Raw genomic sequence first — 26,222 nt, forward strand, 5'->3', positions numbered from 1 at the left:
ACACATGCTCTTGCTTTCAAAGTTGTTCATTTGAAATATTGAAATGCATTCATTTCATCACAACCCTCACCCTCCTCCATAACATAACAACCACTGCCCGATCACAACTCACTGCACCACATACTATATTATAATACTTATTTTTACTTCTCTTATCTGTATTTATTTCTGTATTGTGCTGCTAAAACACTGGGTTGCCCTCCAGGAATTGATAAAGGCTTATCTCATCTGAGCTTATGCTTATTTCAGGGCTGTTATAAACTTTATCAATACACTTGAAGACAATGGTCATGTCATCACCGGGAACTAAAATCAAACTGGAAAATGTCTGATGAAGTCGTGGTTATCTGTTAGACTTAACCATTACCTTTGGGTTTTTGAAAAACTGCAGTGAATTGCTCAGTACTTATTACATTGTTGAAGTGGAAGATTCTCTGTAAATTATTATATCAGAAACAAGTCTTTAAATGTTCAAAGTTATCACATCTCTGCATTATTATGACACAAAGCACTGACTGTACAACATTTATCAGTGTGAATACATTCGACTCTTTTACAGAAGAGCCTCTTAAGGTGTTCATAAATTCCTCTCATTTTTAGTCCGTAAATGATTGGATTAAAAATAGGATGGTATATTACCACTTGTAAAATCATTATCAAACGTACAATTTTGCCAAAATCAACTTCCAGTCGAGCAAGAAGTACATCATATGCAGTTAAACAGAAAAAGTTGATTAGAACCAGCAGATGGGGTAAACAGGTCTGTGCAGCTTTTCTCCTGACTCCTCTACATCGATAGGATATTACAAGTATCCTGGTGTATGTAAAAAGTATGAAGAGCACAGGGAGAAGGACAGCACTCGCCAAAACAACCAAGCCATAAATATTAAGCAGTCTTGAACGCACACAGTGAAGTTTTTGAACTGTGCTGTTACAAAGTAGTCCTTTCAAATGAAACGTACAGATTTCTTTTTTAGCACTCAATAATATTAGTACTGAAACCTGACAAGCAGGCAGAATCCAAGCAACAATCAGGAACATATTAACAGTTGTTTTTCTCATGATGATTGAATATTGCAGAGGGTTACATATAGACACATATCTATCATAGGCCATGACCGCCAACAGGAAGTATTCTGAACCACCTAGAGAGTAAAAACTAAACCACTGGAAGAGACAAGCTGGATAAGATATGATCTGTTTCTCTGATAAAAAGTCAATCAAAAGCTTTGGGTAGATAGCAGTGCTGAAAAGAACAGAGTTGATTAACAAAGCTGCAATGAAAATGTACATTGGCTCATGGAGGGATTTGTGAATCACTATGATGCTCACAATAGTGAAATTACTGCTAATTATTAAAATATATACTGTAAACATGATCACAAAATAAAGATATTTATATCTGTGCACTTCCACATGCCCATCAAAAGTTATATATGTCAAATTATATCTATTATCCATGAATGATATATAAAAAGAGATGATAACAAACAATAAATCTCATGTAACCAGCACTAGATTGTCTGATTCAGTCTTCAGTACCTGACCTTGATATGCTCTGGTGTGATCCAGCAAACACAGGAACTGGAAAGGGATCTGTTGGAGTCGGTGGGAAGTCTTTATCAGACTATTTCTCCCTCCATGGATCTCATTAAACTCTCCAAAGAATGAGTTCGGTAAACAACTTGATTCTAGAGACATGAAGTCATAGATGTTTTTTATGGCATCATCTATTCACAACAACATTCAAGCTGTATGTGCTTGTGCATTTATTGTTTTGTTGGAGCACTTGTGGTGTTTGTAGTTAATGTTCCATCAAGCAGTATATCTAAACATCATAATAAACCTAAAGCTGTTTGGGGCCTTTTTAGTTGTGCGTCCCAAGCTCAGGTTGCTGCAGAACGATAAAATTTGGCCCTGGTGTTTTTTTACCAGTGAACCACACTGTAGGCTAATTTCACTTTTGTTTTAGACCGTGAGTAGCCGTGTCTTTGGTGTGTGACACAAGTATGTCATGGCAGACGTATTTCTCTGGACTCAAGGAAGCACAGTGTTCAGTTGTTTTGAGAAAGCTGAAAGCAGCAACACCACAGGCCAAGGATTCAGCTCATTCTGAACAGACATGTTTTGAACGAGCACTGCACTCGTAAGACTGAAACTATTTCAATCAAGAGAGAATTGACTTGAAGTAAAAAAATATGTATTACACATGCATGGTGAGATGAATAGTGAAGAGATTATACTCCATAGTGATGTAGTATATTAAAGGGGGTAATGATGCTGTGATCACTAATATTCACCGTAAGATCTAGACCCTGGTGGTGGTGGTGGTGAAGGGAACTGTTGATGATCCAATGATGGGATGACGAAATGACTATGTTGATGAAGTGACAACTGACAGCAGCAGAGAGGAGAGCAAATAAAATATTCGACAGCAACGATGTGATTGGCTCAGGGAGATTGTGGCAGAATCTGGTTGTTGAGTTTAAGAGTGAACGCCAATAATCAGCTGATTAGAGTGTAAGCCGAAGAGAGAGGGAGACAGAGATTTGTGAATGAATGAGACTGTAAGAAGAGTCTTCCTCTCCACGACAGGACATAAATAATACATATCTGTTTTGATTTCAATATTTATTTAACAAAACGTAATATTAAACACAAACAAAACCCTGGATAAGTGAGTGCTACTGATTTAAGTATTTGATGAAATAATTTATTGGAGTTGTATTATTTGATTCTGCTTTTTTTCGAAATAAGAATAGAAGTGAATGTTGGTGTCATAGCATCTGCCAGCTCTTTACTTTTTTATCTCTTTTACTGTACATTTCTAACTGCCTTGTTAGTAACTCACCTGTCATTTCAGATGCTGCCATTCCCAGTCTCACCAGGAGTAGCCTTCAGTGTTTTCCCACCAGACCCAGTCTCCTGACTACCAAACCCACATGAGCTCCTGTACTTCCCTGCCTGCCTTTTTGGTACTTGTTTTCCAGGTATGACTGCTTATTTTTGTCATTGCATATCATAATCTATTCAGTAGTCGTTGTTTTTACCTTACTGTCTGTGAGTTGCGCTTCAAGGGCAAAATGTGGTTTTACTGAGCCCTATGGGAGCTATTTACGGTTCAGCTTATGAACTCACTTGTAGATTAAGAAAAGAGTTTTAAAAGTCACATAGAACTTTTTGAAGCCAAAAAGATGTTAGAGATCCTGGAGGGTTGAGCTGATGTGAAACCAGGTCCTGTAAATACTCCAGCCGTCTCCAAGCCTTCATCAGAATCAGCTTTATTTGCCAAGTATGTGTCCACAGACAAAGAATTTGACTCCGGTAATCAAATGTAACTATACTGGAAACATACTATAGGATACTGGTACTCTAATTTACTTGATGCTGCTTATCGGTTTTAGTTTCCTTATCGGTTCTTTTTGATTATTTGTTGAGAAAAAAAGACAATTACTTCATAAAAGACTCAACATCACTTTATTGTTCTTGTATGCATTGTAGTATTCTGTTTCTACTGACATTTAAGTGTCTAAGTAAAACGAATGATACCAGTTTGTATCATAGGGCGTCCATCTTTATTGTTCTCGTGTTTCACACTCTGGTGCACATTGCTGACATCATCACAACATGACGGTTACCTGAACCGGAAGTTTCCAAGATACTACATGCATAAAAATAGTCTTTAGTGAGCAGCAAAAAAAGCTCCAAAGTCTTGAATGTAAATTTGCAGCTAAACAATTAGCTAAGCGATTAGCTTCCATATATTAGCCTGTTGTTATTGGCGAACTCCACGTGGCATCGATTACGTTGCAGTGGACAAGAATGGACGGCTGCTCGCCAAACAGCAGAAAACTGCATTCCTGCATATGTTCTGCTTGTTCGCCAAACGTGACAAATTGCTGGTATTAACTCCCTTACTTGTTTTTTTTTGCTTTTTTGACGGAGTTCTCAGCATGTACTCGAGTAAAATGTAGCCACAATTCCAATCTTTTTGTTGTCTCTGCCATGATGTTTGTCTCACGCTGTACTGAGCCGGAGTCGGTGAGAGTGTCAGAGTAAAGCATGACTCTGGCCCTCGTACAAAGACACAGAGACAGAGAGAGGAGGTTTGTGATGCTGCTATTTCCTGGAGATCTCACTCCGTAACTTTCAACGTATTGATAGTAGAACCGTTAACTCCGGACCTTATCAATACTCCGGGTTTTACAAATCTAGAACCAGTTCCAGTTTTTTTCCCGGGGGGCATCCCGAGTAACGACTAAGCCCAGAAACTCAGATGTTCTGTAAATGCTTAAAACACTGTGAAAGCAGCTTCACACTTTTTATGTCAGTAATTTGCATATAAGAGAAAATGACTTATGCAACGTTTTTATTATTATTTGAATTGAAAATGATTCAAACCCACATTGTGCATGCTGCAAGAACACTGACTGAAAGAGTTGAATTCATCAGTTATTGTCCTGGTGTTGGCTGGCACCGGGCGGTGACAGTAAAGCACTGCATGTACAGAGGAATATCAGCTTGATGAAATTAAAACTGCAACTTTTCTAAAATATATCTCTAATTGATTGAGCCCTAACTTCACTATGAGTTTTCCTGAGTTTTTCCTGCTCCAGAGTCAACATCCTGATGGATAAAGGTTGGAGGAATGTCTGTTTAGAGGACAAGGAATCAGAATTTGTAATTAGAGACTCTTTTCTTCCTATCTTGTTCTCATCTTTCCCTCAGGACTCCTCCACCAGTTCAGGGAGCTGGCCCCCACTCAGTGCATCATCCAAGTAGTTTTGATCACAGCTTTATTTTATTATGAAGGTGATTCAACTGTAAATTAATCATTATGTCTGTATAGTTATCTGTCTAGGCATAGTATTTATTGAGAGCTGTTTGTTTTACTACTACACAGTCAAAAACATTAGAAGAGGGTTAGAAAACACTGAAAGTATCAGCTTGAAACCACTCTGTTTACCTCCCTCTTGAAAAATTCACCACACATAGAAACAATAATGTGTTGTCAATGTTATACGATTATTATTTAAACATAATGGATGAAATAACGCACGAGTAAAGACTTGGATATCACAATGGTGTGTACATGAAAGAGCTTTTTCAAAAATATCCCAGCTGACTACAGATTAGAAACAGTCAAATATAATATAAAAGATATTTTCAGCAGTACTTTTAAGATCATTAAAATGTTGCGCTTTTTGAATCCAGCCCAGATATAACAAATTTACTCTTTTATAAATTTGATTATTTACTCAAGATGGAGTCATGATAAAATATGAACTTGACGGAAACAACAGTTGGTTTAATTGTTTATTTTAACCATAAAATAAAAAACGCTTCTCTCAGGGCACAAAACTCAATTTAACTTACACACACTGTCAAATCAGACACATGCTCTTGCTTTCAAGGTTGTTCATTTTAAAATCGTGACATGCATTCATTTCATCACAACCCCCACCCTCCTCCATAACATAACAACCACTGCCCGATCACAACTCACTGCACCACGTACTATATTATAATACTTATTTTTACTTCTCTTATTTGTATTTATTTCTGTATTGTGCTGCTAAAACAGTGGATTGCCCTCCAGGGATTGATAAAGGCTTCTCTCATCTGATGTTATGCTTATTTCAGGGCTGTTATAAACTTTATCAATACACTTGAAGACAATGTTCATGTCATCACCGGTAACTATAATCAAACTGTAAAATGTCTTATGTTGTGGTTATCTACTAGACTTAACCATTACCTTTTTGCTTTTGAAAAACTGCAGTGAATTGCTCAGTACTTGTATTACATGGTTGAAGTGGAAGATTCTCTCTGCATTATTCTATCAGAAACAAGTCCTTTTAATGTTCAAAGTTATCACATCTCTGCATTATTATGACACAAAATGATGACTGTACAACATTTATCAGTGTGAATACATTAGACTCTTTTACAGAAGAGCCTCTTAAGGTGATCATAAATTCCTCTCATTTTTAGTCCATAAATGATTGGATTAAATAAAGGTTGATATGTTACTATTTGTAAAGTCATTATCAAACGTACAATTTTGGGAAAATCAACTTCCAGTCGAGCAAGAAGTACATCATATGCACTTAAACAGGAAAAGTTGATTAGAACCAGCAGATGGGGTAAACAGGTCTGTGCAGCTTTTCTCCTGACTCCTCTACATCGATAGCATATTACAAGTATCCTGGTGTATGTAAAAAATATAAAGAGCACAGGGAGAAGGACAGCACTCACAAAAACAACCAAGCCATAAATATTAAGCAGTCTTGAACTTACACAGTGAAGTTTGAGAACTGTGCTGTTGCAATGTATTCCTTTCAAATGAAACGTACAGATTTCTTTTTTAGCACTCAGTAATATCAGTACTGAAAACTCACAAGCAGGCAGAATCCAAGGAAAGATCAGGAACATATTAACAGTAGTTCTTCTCATGATGGTTGAATATTGCAGAGGGTTACATATAGACACATATCTATCATAGGCCATGACCGACAACAGGAAGAACTCTGAACAACCTAGAGAATAATAACTAAACCACTGGAAGAGACAGGCTGGATAAGATATGATCTGTTTCTCTGATAAAAAGTCAATGAAAAGCTTTGGGTAGATAACAGTGCTGAAAAGAACAGAGTTGATTAACAAAGCTGCAATGAAAATGTACATTGGCTCATGGAGGGATTTGTGAATCACTATGATGCTCACAATAGTGAAATTACTGCTAATTATTAAAATGTACATCGTAAACATGATCACAAAATAAAGATATCTATATTTGCGCACTTCCACATGCCCATCAAAAGTTATATATGTCACATTAAATCTATTATCCATGAATGATATATCAAAAGAGATGATAACAAATAATAAAGCTCATGTAACCAGCACTAGATTGTCTGATTCAGTCTTCAGTACCTGACCTTGATATGCTCTGGTGTGATCCAGCAAACACAGGAACTGGAAAGGGATCTGTTGGAGTCGGTGGGAAGTCTTTATCAGACTATTTCTCCCTCCATGGATCTCATTAAACTCTCCAAAGAATGAGTTCGGTAAACAACTTGATTCTAGAGACATGAAGTCATAGATGTTTTTTATGGCATAATCTAATCACAACAACATTCAAGCTGTATGTGCTTGTGCATTTATTGTTTTGTTGGAGCACTTCTGGTGTTTGTAGTTAATGTTCCATCAAGCAGTATATCTAAACATCATAATGAACCTAAAGCTGTTTGGGGCCTTTTTAGTTGTGCGTTCCAAGCCCAGGTTGCTGCAGAACAGTAAAGTTTGCCCCTGGTGTTTTTTACCAGTGAACCACTCTGTAGGCCAAATTCACCTGTTTTAGACCGTGAGTAGCCGTGTCTTTGGTGTGTGACACAAGTATGTCATGGCAGACGTATTTCTCTGGACTCAAGGAAGCACAGTGTTCAGTTGTTTTGAGAAAGCTGAAAGCAGCAACACCACAGGCCAAGGATTCAGCTCATTCTGAACAGACATAGAGCACTGCACTAGTGAGACTAAAACAATTTTAATCAGGAGAGAATTCACTTCGAGTGAAACAAATATTTAAATATTTATTATAAGGAATGTCTGTTTAGATGACAAAGGATCAGACTTTGTAATTCAAGACTCTTTTCTTCCTATCTTGTTCTCATCTTTACCTCAGGACTTCTCCACCAGTTCAGGGAGCTGGCCCCCACTCAGTGCATCATCCATGTAGTTTTGATCTCAGCTTTTTTTCATTATGAAGGTAATTCAACTGTAAATTCATCATGTCTGTATTGTCATGTCTAAGTATTTTTTGAGAGATGTTTGTTTTAACACTACACAGTCATAAACATTAGAAGAGGGTTAAAAAACTGAAAGTATAAACTTCAATCCACTCTGTTTACCTCCCTCTTGAGAAATTCACCACACATAGAAACATTAATGTGTTGTCAATGTTCTATGATTATTTTTTTTATCCATATTGGATGACAAAACGCACAAGTAAAGACTTTTTCAAAAATATTCCAGCTGACAACTACAGATTAGAAACAGTCACATATAATATAAAAACATATTTTCAGCAGTACTTTTAGGTTAATTAAAATGTTGCGCTTTTTAATCCAGCTCACTTATAAAAAATGTACTCTTTTATAAATTTGATTATTTACTCAAGATGGAGTCATAATGATGAAGTAATAACTTGACAGAAACAGTTGGTTTGATTGTTTATTTTTACCATAAAACAAACAAAACACATCTCTTAGGGCACAAAACTACAATTGAACTGACATAAACTGCCAAATCAGAAAGAAGCTCTTGTTTTCAAGGTTGTTCATTTAAAATATTGACATGCATTCATTTCATCACAACCCCCACCCTCCTCCATAACATAACAACCACTGCCCGATCACAACTCACTGCACCACGTACTATATTATAACATTTCTTTTTACTGTTATCTGTATTTATTTCTGAATTGTTCTGCTAAAACACTGGATTGCCCTCCAGGGATTGATAAAGGCTTCTCTCATCTGATCTTGTGCTTATTTGAGGGCTATTATAAACTTCATCAATACACTTGAAGACAATGTCATCACCGGTAACTACAATCAAACTGTAAAATTTCTGATTAAGTCGTGGTTATCTGAAATTCTCTGTGAGTAATTATACAACAAAGAAGTCTTCAAATTTTCAAAGTTATCACATCTCTGCATTATTATGACACAAAGCACTGACTGTACAACAGTTATCAGTGTGAATACATTAGACTCTTTTACAGAAGAGCCTCTTAAGGTGTTCATAAATTCCTCTCATTTTTAGTCCATAAATGATTGGATTAAATAAAGGTTGATAAATTATCATTTGTAAAGTCATTATCAAACGTACACTTTTATGAAAATCAACTTCCAGTCGAGCAAGAAGTACATCATATGCACTTAAACAGGAAAAGTTGATTAGAACCAGCAGATGGGGTAAACAGGTCTGTGCAGCTTTTCTCCTGACTCCTCTACATCGATAGGATATTACAAGTATCCTGGTGTATGTAAAAAGTATGAAGAGCACAGGGAGAAGTGCAGCACTCGCCAAAACAACCAAGCCATAAATATTAAGCAGTCTTGAACGCACACAGTGAAGATTGAGAACTGTGCTGTTGCAAAGTATTCCTTTCAAATGAAACGTACAGATTTGTTTTTTAGCACTCAGTAATATTAGTACTGAAAACTCACAAGCAGGCAGAATCCAAGCAACAATCAGGAACATATTAACAGTAGTTTTTCTCATGATGGTTGAATAATGCAGAGGGTTACATATAGACACATATCTATCATAGGCCATGACCGACAACAGGAAGAACTCTGAAGCGGCTAGAGAATAATAACTAAACCACTGGAAGAGACAGGCTGGATAAGATATGATCTGTTTCTCTGATAAAAAGTCAATCAAAAGCTTTGGGTAGATAGCAGTGCTGAAAAGAACAGAGTTGATTAACAAAGCTGCAATGAAAATGTACATTGGCTCATGGAGGGATTTGTGAATCACTATGATGCTCACAATAGTGAAATTACTGCTAATTATTAAAATATACACTGTAAACATGATCACAAAATAAAGATATCTATATCTGTGCACTTCCACATGCCCATCAAAAGTTATATATGTCACATTATATCTATTATCCATGAATGATATATCAAAAGAGATGATAACAAACAATAAATCTCATGTAACCAGCACTAGATTGTCTTATTCAGTCTTCAGTACCTGACCTTGATATGCTCTGGTGTGATCCAGCAAACACAGGAACTGGAAAGGGATCTGTTGGAGTCGGTGGGAAGTCTTTATCAGACTATTTCTCCCTCCATGGATCTCATTAAACTCTCCAAAGAATGAGTTCGGTAAACAACTTGATTCTAGAGACATGAAGTCATAGATGTTTTTTATGGCATCATCTATTCACAACAACATTCAAGCTGTATGTGTTTGTGCATTTATTTTTTTGTTGGAGCACTTGTGGTGTTTGTAGTTAATGTTCCATCAAGCAGTATATCTAAACATCATAATAAACCTAAAGCTGTTTGGGGCCTTTTTAGTTGTGCGCCCCAAGCTCAGGTTGCTGCAGAACGATAAAGTTTGGCCCTGGTGTTTTTTACCAGTGAACCACACTGTCGGCCAATTTCACCTGTTTTAGACCGTGAGTAGCCGTGTCTTTGGTGTGTGACACAAGTATGTCATGGCAGACGTATTTCTCTGGACTCAAGGAAGCACAGTGTTCAGTTGTTTTGAGAAAGCTGAAAGCAGCAACACCACAGGCCAAGGATTCAGCTCATTCTGAACAGACATGTTTTGAACGAGCACTGCACTAGTAAGACTGAAACTATTTCAATCAGGAGAGAATTGACTTGAAGTAAAAAAATATGTATTACACATGCATGGTGAGATGAATAGTGAAGAGATTATACTCCATAGTGATGTAGTATATTAAAGGGGGTAATGATGCTGTGATCACTAATATTCACCGTAAGGTCTAGACCAGGGGTCCCCAAACTTTTTCCTGTGAGGGCCACATCACTGAACATATCGTTTGACCTAGGGCCCGATTATAGGGGGGTGGGGGGGGGGGGGGGGGTGCCACTCGCAGGTGAGCGACTGTTGCATCGTGCGCGCGGATCGGGGCGGAACACCGCCGTGCGCGATAAAGAGAGCAGGGGAATTGAAAACGCGCGACCATGTATTGACAGACATGACATGCCGGCGTGTAAATAAATTAAGCACAAGTACTCGTCCTTCAAGTTCCCGTCTCTCGGCTCTTCTACTTCTTCTACTCTTCTACTTCTACAGGGTGCGTGCATGACAGCTCTCATCTCGTTCGCCCCCTGGTGGTTGGCTGATTCAGGAAGCGTTTGATTTGATATGTAGCAGAGCACGTATTTTAAACGTCAATATCGCAGACGATCATGCTCATTTAATCGTGGCAGCCAAAATCGTGATCGAGATTAAAATTCGATTAATTGTGCAGACTGAAAAAAAATCATAATGCGTCTCTGGTATTGTTCAGGGGGCCGGACCAAATGTGGAGGCGGGCCGTAGTTTGGCGACCACTGGTCTAGACCCTGGTGGTGGTGAAGGGAACTGTTGATGATCCAATGATGGGATGAAGAAATGATGACTATGTTGATGAAATGACAACTGACAGCAGCAGAGAGGAGAGCAAATAAAATATTTGACAGCAACGATGTGATTGGCTCAGGGAGATTGTGGCAGAATCTGGTCGTTGAGTTTAAGAGTGAACGCCAATAATCAACTGATTAGAGTATAAACCGAAGAGAGAGGGAGACAGAGAGATTTGTGAATGAATGAGACTGTAAGAAGAGTCTTCCTCTCCACGACAGGACATAAACAATACATATGGGTTTTAATTTCAATATTTATTTAACAAAACGTAATATTAAACACAAACAAAACCCTGGAGAAGTGAGTGCTACTGATTTAAGTATTTGATGAAATAATTTATTGGAGTTGTATTATTTGATTCTGCTTTTTTTCGAAATAAGAATAGAAGTGAATGTTGGTGTCATAGCATCTGCCAGCTCTTTACTTTTTTATTTCTTTTACTGTACATTTCTAACTGCCTTGTTAGTAACTCACCTGTCATTTCAGATGCTGCCATTCCCAGTCTCACCAGGAGTAGCCTTCAGTGTTTTCCCACCAGACCCAGTCTCCTGACTACCAAACCCACATGAGCTCCTGTACTTCCCTGCCTGCCTTTTTGGTACTTGTTTTCCAGGTATGACTGCTTACTTTTGTCATTGCCTATCAGATCTATCCAGTAGTCGTTGTTTTTACCTTACTGTCTGTGAGTTGTGTTTCAAGGGCAAAATGTGGTTTTACTGAGCCCTGTGGGAGCTATTTACGGTTCAGCTTATGAACTCACTTGAAGATTAAGAAAAGAGTTTTAAAAGTCACATAGAACTTGATTTGAGACCAAAAAGATGTTAGAGATCCTGTAGGGTTGAGCTGATGTGAAACCAGGTGCTGTAAATACTAGAGCCTGTCCAAGCCTTCATCAGCATCAGAATCAGCTATATTTGCCAAGTATGTGTCCACAGATGAAGAATTTGACTCCGGTTACTGACTTGCTGTCAATGTACTTACACAGAAATAGACATAAGAATGAGGACAGCAGAGCTGATCAAATAATGCCAAATCAAATGTTACTATACTAGTAACATACTATACGATAGTACTCACATATACTTGATGCTGCTTATCGGTTTTAGGTTCCTTACCGGTTATTTTTGATTATTTTGTGAGAAAAAAAGACAATTAATCAATAAAAGAATCAACATTGCTTTATTATTCTTGAATGCATAAAAATAGTCTTTAGTGAGCAGCAAAAAAAGCTCCAAAGTCTTGAACATAAATTTGCAGCTAAACAATTAGTTAAGCGATTAGCTTCCATATATTAGCCTATTGTTATTGGCGAACTCCACATGGCATCGCTAACGTTACCTGCAGTAGACGAGGATGGACGGCTGCTCGCCAAACAGCAGAAAACTGCATTTCTGCAGAATTATGTGCTTGTTAGCCAAATTGCTTGTAACAACACCCTTAAATGTTTTTTTGCATTTTTGACAGTTTGAGTTCTCAGCATCTACTCGAGTAAAATGTAGCCACACTTCCGATCTTTTTGTTGTCTCTGCCATGATGTGTGTCTCACGCTGTACTGAGCCGGAGTCGGTGTGAGAGTGTCAGAGTAAAGCATGACTCTGGCCCTCGTACAAAGACACAGAGACAGAGAGAGGAGGTTTGTGATGCTGCTATTTTCTGGAGATCTCACTCGGTAACTTTCAACGTATTGATAGTAGAACCGTTAACTCCGGACCTTATCAATACTCCGGGTTTTACAAATCTAGAACCAGTTCCTGTTTTTTTCCCGGGGGGCATCCCGATTAACGACTAAACCCAGAAACTCAGATGTTCTGTAAACGCTTAAAACACTGTGAAAGCAGCTTCACACTTTTTATGTCAGTAATTTGCATATAAGAGAAAATGACTTGTGCAACGTTTTTAGGCTTTCCCTATTTTAATTGAAAATGATTCAAACCCACACTGTGCATGCTGCAAGAACACTGACTGAAAGAGTTGAATTCATCAGTTATTGTCCTGGTGTTGGCTGGCACCGTGTGGTGACAGTAAAGCAGTGCATGTGGTCACCATAAACCTCTTCATTGCTAGTAAGGGTTGGACTGGTTACACCATCTGCAGCACAGTTTCAGGGAAACTTAACAGAGGTCAGGGGTCACATTTGAAACTGGGACACCGACCATGATCTGATAAACAGACCTTCCGATCTTGTTCTCATCTTTACCTCAGGACTTCTCCACCAGTTCAGGGAGCTGCCCCCCACTCAGTGAATCATCCATGTAGTTTATAACACAGCTTTTTTATTTTTTATTATGAAGGTAATTAAACTGTAAATTAATCATGTCTGCATAGTCCTGTCTAGGCATAGTATTTATTGAGTTGTTTGTTTTACTACTACACAACCATGCACATTAGAAGAGGGTTAAAAACAATGAAAGTATCAGCTTGAATCCACTCTGTTTACCTCCCACTTGAAAAAATCACCACACATAGAAACAATAATGTGTTAATGTAATCAGGTTATTTTTAGAAATGGTTATTTTTATTATATTAGAAACAATTATAATATAAAGCATATTTTCAGCAGTACTTTTAACCTATTAAAAATTTAACATTTTTTATGTTATTTGTTACTCAAGATGGAGTAATATTGATGACATAATAAATTGACAAAAACAACAGTTGGTTTAATTGTTCATTTTTACTATAAGATATAAAAAAAACATTGTCTCTCAGGGAACAAAACTTAATTTGACTTACATGCACTGACAAATCAAGAAGGTTGTTCATTTAAAATATTGACATGCATTAATTTCATCACAACCCCCACCCTCCTCCATAACATAACAACCACTGCCCGATCACAACTCACTACACCACGTACTATATAATACTTCTTTTTACTTCTCTTGACTGTATTTATTTCTGTTTTATGCTGCTGCAAGTTATCACATCTCTGCATTATTATGACATAAAACGATGACTGGACAACATTTATCAATGTGAATACATTAGACTCTTTTACAGAAGAGCCTCTTAAGGTGTTCATAAATTCCTCTCATTTTTAGTCCATAAATGATTGGATTAAATAAAGGTTGATATGTTACTATTTGTAAAGCCATTATTAAACGTAAAGTTATAGGAACATCAAGTTCCAGTCGAGCAAGAAGTACATCATATGCAATTAAACAGGAAAAGTTGATTAGAACCAGCAGATGGGGTAAACAGGTCTGTGCAGCTTTTCTCCTGACTCCTCTACATCGATAGGATATTACAAGTATCCTGGTGTATGTAAAAAATATGAAGAGCACAGGGAAAAGTACAGAAGTCACAAAAACAACCAAGCCATAAATATGCAGCAATCTTGAACTCACACAGTGAAGTTTGTGAACTGTGCTGTTGCAAAGTATTCCTTTCAAATGAAACTTACAGATTGTTTTTTTAACACTCAGTAATATTGGTACTAAAACCTGACAAGCAGGCAGAATCCAAGCACAAATCAGGAACATATTAACAGTTGTTTTTCTCATGATGGTTGAATACTGCAGAGGGTTACATATTGACACATATCTATCATAGGCCATGACCGACAACAGGAAGAACTCTGAACCAGCTAGAGAATAATAACTAAACCACTGGAAGAGACAGGCTGGATAAGATATGATCTGTTTCTCTGATAAAAAGTCAATCAAAAGCTTTGGGTAGATAACAGTGCTGAAAAGAACAGAGTTGATTAACAAAGCTGCAATGAAAATGTACATTGGCTCATGGAGGGATTTGTGAATCACTATGATGCTCACAATAGTGAAATTACTGCTAATTATTAAAATGTACATCGTAAACATGATCACAAAATAAAGATATCTATATTTGTGCACTTCCACATGCCCATCAAAAGTTATATATGTCACATTAAATCTATTATCCATTATTGATATATCAAATAAGATGATAACAAATAATAAAGCTCATGTAACCAGCACTAGATTGTCTGATTCAGTCTTCAGTACCTGACCTTGATATGCTCTGGTGTGATCCAGCAAACACAGGAACTAGAAAGGGATCTGTTGGAGTCGGTGGGAAGTCTTTATCAGACTATTTCTCCCTCCATGGATCTCATTAAACTCTCCAAAGAATGAGCTCGGTAAACAACTTGATTCTAGAGACATGAAGTCATAGATGTTTTTTATGGCATCATCTATTCACAACAACATTCAAGCTGTATGTGTTTGTGCATTTATTGTTTTGTTGGAGCACTTTTGGTGTTTGTAGTTAATGTTCCATCAAGCAGTATATCTAAACATCATAATAAACCTAAAGCTGTTTGGGGCCTTTTTAGTTGTGCGTTCCAAGCTCAGGTTGCTGCAGAACGGTAAAGTTTGGCCCTGGTGTTTTTTTACCAGTGAACCACACTGTAGGCCAATTTCACCTGTTTTGGAACCGTAAGTAGCCGTGTCTTTGGTGTGTGACACAAGTATGTCATGACAGACGTATTTCTCTGGACTCAAGGAAGCACAGTGTTCAGTTGTTTTGAGAAAGCTGAAAGCAGCAACACCACAGGCCAAGGATTCAGCTCATTCTGAACAGACATGTTTTAAACGAGCACTGCACTAGTAAGACAAAGTATTTCAATCAGGAGAGAATTCACTTAGAGTGAAAAAAATATTCATGATAAGGAATGTCTGTTTAGAGGAAAAAGGATCAGACTTTGTAATTAGACTCTTTTCTTCCTATCTTGTTCTCATCTTTCCCTCAGGACTCCTCCACCAGTTCAGGGAGCTGGCCCCCACTCAGTGCATCATCCATGTAGTTTTGATCACAGCTTTTTTTCATTATGAAGGTAATTCAACTGTAAATTCATCATGTCTGCATTGTCATGTCTAAGTATTTTTTGAGAGATGTTTGTTTTAACACTACACAGTCATAAATATTAGAAGAGGGTTAAAAAACTGAAAGTATAAACTTCAATCCACTTTTTACCTCCCTCTTGAGAAATTCACCACACATAGAAACATTAATGTGTTGTCAATGTTCTATGATTATTTTTTTCATCCATATTGGATGACAAAACGCACAAGTAAAGACTTTTTCAAAAATATTCCAGCTGACAACTACAGATTAGAAACAATCACATATAATATAAAAACATATTTTCAGCAGTACTTTTAGGTTAATTAAAATGTTGCGCTTTTTAATCCAGCTGACTTATAAAAAATGTACTCTTTTATAAATTTGATTATTTACTCAAGATGGAGTCATAATGATGAAGTAATAACTTGACAGAAACAGTTGGTTTAATTGTTTATTTTTACCATAAAACAAACAAAACACATATCTTAGGGCACAAAACTACAATTTAACTTACACACACCGCCAAATCAGAAACATGCTCTTGTTTTCAAGGTTGTTCATTTAAAATATTGACATGCATTCATTTCATCACAACCCCCACCCTCCTCCATAACATAACAACCACTGCCCGATCACAACTCACTGCACCACGTACTATATTATAACATTTCTTTTTACTGTTATCTGTATTTATTTCTGAATTGTTCTGCTAAAACACTGGATTGCCCTCCAGGGATTGATAAAGGCTTCTCTCATCTGATCTTGTGCTTATTTGAGGGCTATTATAAACTTCATCAATACACTTGAAGACAATGTCATCACCGGTAACTACAATCAAACTGTAACATTTCTGATTAAGTCGTGGTTATCTGAAATTCTCTGTGAGTTATTATATTACAAAGAAGTCTTCAAATTTTCAAAGTTATCACATCTCTGCATTATTATGACACAAAACAAGTACTGTACAACATTTATCAGTGTGAATACATTAGACTCTTTTACAGAAGAGCCTCTTAAGGTGTTCATAGATTCCGCTCATTTTTAGTCCATAAATGATTGGATTAAATAAAGGTTGATAAATTATCATTTGTAAAGTCATTATCAAACTTACAATTTTGTGAAAATCAACTTCCAGTCGAGCAAGAAGTACATCATATGCACTTAAACAGGAAAAGTTGATTAGAACCAGCAGATGGGGTAAACAGGTCTGTGCAGCTTTTCTCCTGACTCCTCTACATCGATAGCATATTACAAGTATCCTGGTGTATGTAAAAAGTATGAAGAGCACAGGGAGAAGGACAGCACTCACAAAAACAACCAAGCCATAAATATTAAGCAGTCTTGAACTCACACAGTGAAGTTTTTGAACTGTGCTGTTGCAATATATTCCTTTCAGAAGAAACGTACAGATTTCTTTTTTAGCACTCAGTAACATTGGTACTGAAATCTGACAAGCAGGCAGAATCCAAGCACAAATCAGGAACATATTAACAGTTGTTTTTCTCATGATGGTTGAATAATGCAGAGGGTTACATATAGACACATATCTATCATAGGCCATGACCGACAACAGGAAGTATTCTGAACCAGCTAGAGAATAATAACTAAACCACTGGAAGAGACAGGCTGAATAAGATATGATCTGTTTCTCTGATAAAAAGTCAATCAAAAGCTTTGGGTAGATAGCAGTGCTGAAAAGAACAGAGTTGATTAACAAAGCTGCAATGAAAATGTACATTGGCTCATGGAGGGATTTGTGAATCACTATGATGCTCACAATAGTGATATTACTGCTAATTATTAAAATATACATCGTAAACATGATCACAAAATAAAGATATCTATATCTGTGCACTTCCACATGCCCATCAAAAGTTATATATGTCACATTAAATCTATTATCCATTATTGATATATCAAATAAGATGATAACAAATAATAAAGCTCATGTAACCAGCAGTAGATTGTCTGATTCAGTCTTCAGTACCTGACCTTGATATGCTCTGGTGTGATCCAGCAAACACAGGAACTGGAAAGGGATCTGTTGGAGTCGGTGGGAAGTCTTTATCAGACTATTTCTCCCTCCATGGATCTCATTAAACTCTCCAAAGAATGAGTTCGGTAAACAACTTGATTCTAGAGACATGAAGTCATAGATGTTTTTTATGGCATCATCTACTCACAACAACATTCAAGCTGTATGTGCTTGTGCATTTATTGTTTTGTTGGAGCACTTGTGGTGTTTGTAGTTAATGTTCCATCAAGCAGTATATCTAAACATCATAATGAACCTAAAGCTGTTTGGGGCCTTTTTAGTTGTGCGTCCCAAGCCCAGGTTGCTGCAGAACGGCAAAGTTTGCCCCTGGTGTATTTTACCAGTTTACCACACTGTAGGCTAATTTCACTTTTGTTTGAGACCATGAGTAGCCGTGTCTTTGGTGTGTGACACAAGTATGTCATGGCAGACGTATTTCTCTGGACTCAAGGAAGCACAGTGTTCAGTTGTTTTGAGAAAGCTGAAAGCAGCAACACCACAGGCCAAGGATTCAGCTCATTCTGAACAGACATGTTTTGAACGAGCACTGCACTCGTAAGACTGAAACTATTTCAATCAGGAGAGAATTGACTTGAAGTAAAAAAATATGTATTACACATGCATGGTGAGATGAATAGTGAAGAGATTATACTCCATAGTGATGTAGTATATTAAGGGGGTAATGATGCTGTGATCACTAATATTCACCGTAAGGTCTAGACCCTGGTGGTGGTGGTGGTGAAGGGAACTGTTGATGATCCAATGATGGGATGACGAAATGATGACTATGTTGATGAAGTGACAACTGACAGCAGCAGAGAGGAGAGCAAATAAAATATTTGACAGCAACGATGTGATTGGCTCAGGGAGATTGTGGCAGAATCTGGTCGTTGAGTTTAAGAGTGAACGCCAATAATCAGCTGATTAGAGTATAAGCCAAAGAGATAATGAGCAAAACCTCGGAACTCTTGTGAACTGTAACAAGGTCCATTGTCACTGATTACTGTCTGGGGTATTCCAAATCTGACGAGCATGGACTTCAGCTTTTGGATAATAGTTGCGGATGTGAAGTCAGTGAATTTATTTCTACCTCAAAATACCTGCTATAATAGTCAATGACAACTATATAGTCAGTACTGTGCCAGGTGAACAAGTACTGTTTGCCAGGGTCGTTCCAGGATAGGATGCGAGAGCATCGGTTCCTTTGTATTGGAGCTGCGTCGCTCAAGGCAGATGCTGCATGTTCTTACTCCTGTTGTTATTGGCAAACTCCACGTGGCATCGCTTACGTTACCTGCAGTGGACGAGGATGGACGGCTGCTCGCCAAACAGCAGAAAACTGCATTTCTGCATATTTATGTTCTGCTTGTGTCACGGGGCATGGTGGAGGACTCAAGCGCAGACCAGGCAGAGTAGCGTGTAGAAGGTGTTTTAATGAACAATTCAAATCCAACAGCAGACTTACAGGCACAATGGGGCATCCACGGAAGAGACAAGGGAAGAGGGGAGGAAATCCAGCAGGACAGAAAACAGGGCAGGCAGACAGGGAAACCAGGAACAGGACAAGCCGAACGGGCGGGTAGACATTGCAAGGATCTGGCAAGGAGTGACTGATGGGCAGGAGCTTATGAAGAGGGTAGAACAGGTGAGAAGAGTTGTGCTGATGAGGGGGAAGTGCTTGATTACTGATCAGCGGCAGGTGAAGGGAATTAGGCTGAGGGAGTGACTGACAGGTAGAGTGGAGTAACACAGACACCCAGAACACAGAGGCACTCTGGACATTATCAATACTCCGGGTTTTACAAATCTAGAACCGGTTCCCGTTTCTTGTCCGGGGGGCATCCCGAGTAAGAAACAGTCAAATATAATATATAACATATTTTCAGAAGTTCTTTTAGGTTAATTAAAATGTTGCGCTTTTTAAATCCAGGACACATATAAAAAATGTACTTTTATAAATTAGATTATTTACTCAAGATGGAGTCATAATGATAAAATATGAACTTGACGGGAACAACAGTTGGTTTAGTTGTTTATTTTAACCATGAAATAAAAAAACATCTCTCTCAATTTAACTTACACACACTGTCAAATCAGAAACATGCTCTTGCTTTCAAGGTTGTTCATTTTAAAATCGTGACATGCATTCATTTCATCACAACCCCCACCCTCCTCCATAACATAACAACCACTGCCCGATCACAACTCACTGCACCACATACTATATTATAATACTTATTTTTACTTCTCTTATCTGTATTCATTTCTGTATTGTGCTGCTAAAACAGTGGATTGCCCTCCAGGGATTGATAAAGGCTTATCTCATCTGATCTCATGCATATTTGAGGGCTGTTATAAACTTTAGCAATACACTTGAAGACAATGGTCATGTCATCACCGGGAACTAAAATCAAACTGAAAAATGTATGATGAAGTCGTGGTTATGTGTTAGACTTAACCATTATCTTTTTGCTTTTGAAAAACTGCAGTGAATTGCTCAGTACTTATTACATCGTTGAAGTGGAAGATTCTCTGTGCATTATTATATCAGAAACAAGTCTTTAAATGTTCAAAGTTATCACATCTTTATATTATTATGACACAAAACAATGACTGTACAACAGTTATCAGTGTGAATACATTAGACTCTTTTACAGAAGAGCCTCTTAAGGTGTTCATAAATTCCTCTCATTTTTAGTCCATAAATGATTGGATTAAATAAAGGTTGATATATTACTACTACTAAAGTCATTATCAAACGTAAAGTTTTCGGAACATCAACTTCCAGTCGAGCAAGAAGTACATCATATGCACTTAAACAGGAAAAGTTGATTAGAACCAGCAGATGGGGTAAACAGGTCTGTGCAGCTTTTCTCCTGACTCCTCTACATCGATAGGATATTACAAGTATCCTCGTGTATGTAAAAAATATAAAGAGCACAGGGAGAAGGACAGCACTCACAAAAACAACCAAGCCATAAATATTAAGCAGTCTTGAACTCACACAGTGAAGTTTTTGAACTGTGCTGTTACAAAGTATTCCTTTCATATGAAACGTACAGATTTCTTTTTTAGCACTCAGTAACATTGGTACTGAAACCTGACAAGCAGGCAGAATCCAAGCAAAGATCAGGAACATATTAACAGTTGTTTTTCTCATGATCGTTGAATAATGCAGAGGGTTACATATAGACACATATCTATCATAGGCCATGACCGACAACAGGAAGAATTCTGCACCGCCTAGAGAGTAAAAACTAAACCACTGGAAGAGACAGGCTGAATAAGATATGATCTGATTTTCTGATAAAAAGTCAATCAAAAGCTTTGGGTAGATAACAGTGCTGAAAAGAACAGAGTTGATTAACAAAGCTGCAATGAAAATGTACATTGGCTCATGGAGGGATTTGTGAATCACTATGATGCTCACAATAGTGAAATTACTGCTAATTATTAAAATATACATCGTAAACATGATCACAAAATAAAGATATCTATATTTGCGCACTTCCACATGCCCATCAAAAGTTATATATGTCAAATTATATCTATTATCCATGAATGATATATCAAAAGAGATGATAACAAATAATAAAGCTCATGTAACCAGCACTAGATTGTCTTATTCAGTCTTCAGTACCTGACCTTGATATGCTCTGGTGTGATCCAGCAAACACAAGAACTGGAAAGGGATCTGTTGGAGTCGGTGGGAAGTCTTTATCAGACTATTTCTCCCTCCATGGATCTCATTAAACTCTCCAAAGAATGAGTTCGGTAAACAACTTGATTCTAGAGACATGAAGTCATAGATGTTTTTTATGGCATCATCTATTCACAACAACATTCAAGCTGTATGTGTTTGTGCATTTATTGTTTTGTTGGAGCACTTGTGGTGTTTGTAGTTAATGTTCCATCAGGCAGTATATCTAAACATCATAATGAACCTAAAGCTGTTTGGGGCCTTTTTAGTTGTGCGCCCCAAGCTCAGGTTGCTGCAGAACGATAAAGTTTGCCCCTGGTGTTTTTTTACCAGTGAACCACACTGTAGGCTAATTTCACTTTTGTTTTAGACCGTGAGTAGCCGTGTCTTTGGTGTGTGACACAAGTATGTCATGGCAGACGTATTTCTCTGGACTCAAGGAAGCACAGTGTTCAGTTGTTTTGAGAAAGCTGAAAGCAGCAACACCACAGGCCAAGGATTCAGCTCATTCTGAACAGACATGTTTTGAACGAGCACTGCACTAGTAAGACTGAAACTATTTCAATCAGGAGAGAATTCACTTGGAGTGAAAACATATTTATTACACATGCATGGTGAGATGAATAGTGAAGAGATTATACTCCACAGTGACGTAGTATATTAAAGGGGGTAATGATGCTGTGATCACTAATATTTTCTGCAAAGTCTAGAAGGGAACTGCTGATGATCCAATGATGGGATGAAGAAATAACTATGATGTGGACAGAGCCAACAGGTCTGTAGACGACGCTGTCAACATGGCCCTTCACTTCAACCTTCAGCATCTGGACTGCTCAGGAACCTACGCCAGGATCCTGTTAGTGGACTTCAGCTCTGCCTTTAACACCATCATCTTGTCTCTGCTGTATGACAAGGTCTCCCAGCTGCACATGCCCAACTCCACCTGCAAGTGGATCACAGACTTCTTGTCTGACAGGAAGCAACACGTGAAGCTGGGAAAAAATATCTCAGCCTCCCGGACCATCAGCACTGGTTCCCCCCCAAGGCTGCGTTCTTTCCCCTCTGCTCTTCTCCCTGTACACTAACAGCTCCACCTCCAGTCAACAGTCCGTCATGCTCCTGAAGCTTGCGGATGACACCACCCTCATTGGACTCATCTCTGGTTGGGATGAGTCCGCCTACAGGTGGGAGATTGACCATCTGGTGACCTGGTGCGGTCTGAACAACCTAGACCTCAATGCTCTAAAGACAGTGGAGATGGTTGTGGATTTCCGGAAGAATGCAGCCATACCTGCCCCCATCACCCTGTGTCACTCCCCGGTCGACGCTGTGAAGTCCTTCCACTTCCTGGGCTCTATCATATCCCAGGACCTCAAGTGGGAGCTTAACATCAGCTCCATCACCAAGAAGGCTGAGCAGAGGATGTACTTCCTGAAATTCAACCTGCCAAAGACAATGATGGTGCACTTCTATACAGCCATCATTGAGTCCATCCTCTGCTCCTCCATCACGGTCTGGTACGCTGCAGCCACAGCCAAGGACAAGGGCAGACTGCAGCGCATCATTCGCTCTGCCGAGAGGGTGATTGGCTGCAATCTGCCATCCCTCCAGGACTTCTTTGCTTCAAGGACCCACAAGCGAGCAAGAAAGATAGCTGACCCCTCTCACCCTGGACACAAACTGTTCAAGCCCCTTCCATCTGGCAGGAGGCTGCGGTCCATCAGGACCAAGACCTCACGCCACATGAACAGTTTTTTCCCATCTTCAACTGGACTCATAAACAAAGCCCGAGACCCCCACTGACTCTGACATCCCCAGGACAATTTCCTACATGTCACTCCCCTGCACATCCCTTCATATTTAAATACACTTGACACTTTTACATTACACTTACATCACACGTGTTTAAAGTACTGTTATTTGTTTGTCTGTACACTTTATTTTATATTTTATTGCAAATTGAAATATTTTATATTTTAATGTTGTGCACCATCCACCATGTAAAATTCCTTGTATGTGCAACATACTCTGGCGAAATAAACGGTTCTGATGATGAAATGACTGACAGCAGCAGAGAGGAGAGCAGTTTTTAAATTTGACAGCAACGATGTGATTGGCTCAAGGAGATTGTGGCAGAATCTGGTTGTTGAGCTCAAGAGTGAACGCCAATAATCAGCTGATTAGAGTGTAAGCCGAAGAGAGAGCGAGACAGAGATTTGTGGATGAATGAGACTGTAAGAAGTCTTCCTCACCTCGACAGGACATAAACAATACATATGTGTTTTGATTTCAATATGTATTTAACAAAACGTAATATTAAACACAAACAAAACCCTGGATAAGTGAGTGCTACTGATTTAAGTATTTGATGAAATCAGTTATTAGATTTGTATTGTTTGATTCTGCTTTTCTTGCTGAGACCTGAATAAAAATGAATGTTGGTGTCATAGCATCTGCCAGCGTTTTACTTTTTTATTTGTTTTACTGTACATTTCTAACTGCCTTGTTAGTAACTCACCTGTCATTTCAGATGCTGCCATTCACAGTCTCACCAGGAGTAGCCTTCAGTGTTTTCCCACCAGACCCAGTCTCCTGACTACCAAACCCACATGAGCTCCTGTACTTCCCTGCCTACCTTTTTGGTACTTGTTTTCCAGGTATGACTGCTTACTTTTGTCATTGCCTATCAGATCTATCCAGTAGTCGTTGTTTTTACCTTACTATCTGTGAGTTGTGCTTCAGGGGCGAAACGTGGTTTTACTGAGCCCTATGGGAGCTATTTACGGTTCAGCTTATGAACTCACTTGTAGATTAAGAAAAGAGTTTTAAAAGTCACATAGAACTTGATTTGAAGCCAAAAAGATGCTAGAGATCCTGGAGGGTTGAGCTGATGTGAAACCAGGTCCTGTAAATACTAGAGCCTGTCCAAGCCTTCATCAGCATCAGAATCAGCTATATTTGCCAAGTATGTGTCCACAGATGTAGAATTTGACTCCGGTTACTGACTTGCTGTCAATGTACTTACACAGAAATAGACATAAGAACGAGGACAGCAGAGCTGATCAAATAATGCCAAATCAAATGTTACTATACTAGTAACATACTATACGATAGTACTCACATATACTTGATGCTGCTTATCGGTTTTAGGTTCCTTATCGGTTATTTTTGATTATTTTGTGAGAAAAAAAGACAATTAATCAATAAAAGAATCAACATTGCTTTATTATTCTTGTATGCATAAAAATAGTCTTTAGTGAGCAGCAAAAAAAGCTCCAAAGTCTTGAACATAAATTTGCAGCTAAACAATTAGTTAAGCGATTAGCTTCCATATATTAGCCTGTTGTTTTTGGCAAACTCCACATGGCATCGCTAACGTTACCTGCAGTAGACGAGGATGGACGGCTGCTCGCCAAACAGCAGAAAACTGCATTTCAACGTTTTTATTATTATTTGAATTGAAAATGATTCAGCTTTTTTTTTATTATGAAGGTGATTCAATTGTAAATTAATTATCATGTCTGCATAGTCATTTGTCTAGAAATAGTATTTATTGTGAGCTGTCTGTTTTACTAACACTTCACAGTCATAAACATTAGAAGAGGGTTAAAAAACTGAAAGTATAAACTTCAATCCACTGTTTACCTCCCTCTTGAAAAGTTCACCACACATAGAAACATTAATGTGTTGTCAATGTTATATGATTATTATTCATCCATAATGGATGAAATAACGCACAAGTGTAAAGACTTTGATATCACAATGGTGTGTACATGAAAGAGCTTTTTCAAAAATATTCCAGCTGACAATTACAAATTAGATTATTTACTCAAGATGGAGTAATAATGATAAAATATTAACTTGACAAAAGCAACAGTTGCTGTAATTGTTCATTTCTACTATAAAACAACAGCACAACACTTTGACTCTCAGGGCACAAAACTACAATTTAACTTACACACACTGCAAAATCAGACACATGCTCTTGCTTTCAAAGTTGTTCATTTGAAATATTGAAATGCATTCATTTCATCACAACCCTCACCCTCCTCCATAACATAACAACCACTGCCCGATCACAACTCACTGCACCACATACTATATTATAATACTTATTTTTACTTCTCTTATCTGTATTTATTTCTGTATTGTGCTGCTAAAACAGTGGATTGCCCTCCAGGAATTGATAAAGGCTTATCTCATCTGAGCTTATGCTTATTTCAGGGCTGTTATAAACTTTATCAATACACTTGAAGACAATGGTCATGTCATCACCGGGAACTAAAATCAAACTGGAAAATGTCTGATGAAGTCGTGGTTATCTGTTAGACTTAACCATTACCTTCGGGTTTTTGAAAAACTGCAGTGAATTGCTCAGTACTTATTACATTGTTGAAGTGGAAGATTCTCTGTGCATTATTATATCAGAAACAAGTCTTTAAATGTTCAAAGTTATCACATCTCTGCATTATTATGACACAAAGC

At 38.0% G+C, this 26,222-nt stretch overlaps 4 protein-coding genes and 2 pseudogenes across 6 annotated transcripts; all 6 read right to left on the reverse strand.

The window, feature by feature from the left end:
- Window positions 1–480: 480 nt before the first annotated feature.
- LOC306704070 (olfactory receptor 11A1-like) lies at window positions 481–1,461 on the reverse strand (the record flags this gene model as incomplete). The annotated part of the gene is made up of 1 exon (XM_079170281.1): window positions 481–1,461. The coding sequence occupies one exon, from the start codon at window positions 1,459–1,461 to the stop codon at window positions 481–483; it is 981 nt and encodes a 326-aa protein (XP_079026407.1).
- A 4,476-nt stretch (window positions 1,462–5,937) lies between these two features.
- On the reverse strand, window positions 5,938–6,855 carry LOC306703971 (olfactory receptor 10K2-like; the record flags this gene model as incomplete). Its single annotated transcript, XM_079170182.1, has 1 exon — window positions 5,938–6,855. The coding sequence occupies one exon, from the start codon at window positions 6,853–6,855 to the stop codon at window positions 5,938–5,940; it is 918 nt and encodes a 305-aa protein (XP_079026308.1).
- Window positions 6,856–8,822: 1,967 nt separating this feature from the next.
- On the reverse strand, window positions 8,823–9,687 carry LOC306703972 (olfactory receptor 11A1-like; annotated as a pseudogene). Its single transcript has one exon. The product of its transcript is annotated as an olfactory receptor 11A1-like (transcript).
- A 4,528-nt stretch (window positions 9,688–14,215) lies between these two features.
- Window positions 14,216–15,080, reverse strand: LOC306704156 (olfactory receptor 10J4-like; the record flags this gene model as incomplete). Its single annotated transcript, XM_079170384.1, is given in 2 exon segments — window positions 14,216–14,239; window positions 14,241–15,080. Coding segments are annotated over 2 exon segments (864 nt in total).
- Window positions 15,081–16,990: 1,910 nt separating this feature from the next.
- Window positions 16,991–17,908, reverse strand: LOC306703694 (olfactory receptor 11A1-like; the record flags this gene model as incomplete). The annotated part of the gene is made up of 1 exon (XM_079169748.1): window positions 16,991–17,908. The coding sequence occupies one exon, from the start codon at window positions 17,906–17,908 to the stop codon at window positions 16,991–16,993; it is 918 nt and encodes a 305-aa protein (XP_079025874.1).
- A 2,823-nt stretch (window positions 17,909–20,731) lies between these two features.
- Window positions 20,732–21,596, reverse strand: LOC306704454 (olfactory receptor 6N2-like; annotated as a pseudogene). Its single transcript has one exon. The product of its transcript is annotated as an olfactory receptor 6N2-like (transcript).
- Between the last annotated feature and the right edge of the window lie 4,626 nt (window positions 21,597–26,222).

The sequence above is a fragment of the Pholis gunnellus genome (genome assembly GCF_910591455.1).
Source record: "Pholis gunnellus genome assembly, chromosome: 12".
NCBI lineage: Eukaryota > Metazoa > Chordata > Actinopteri > Perciformes > Pholidae > Pholis > Pholis gunnellus.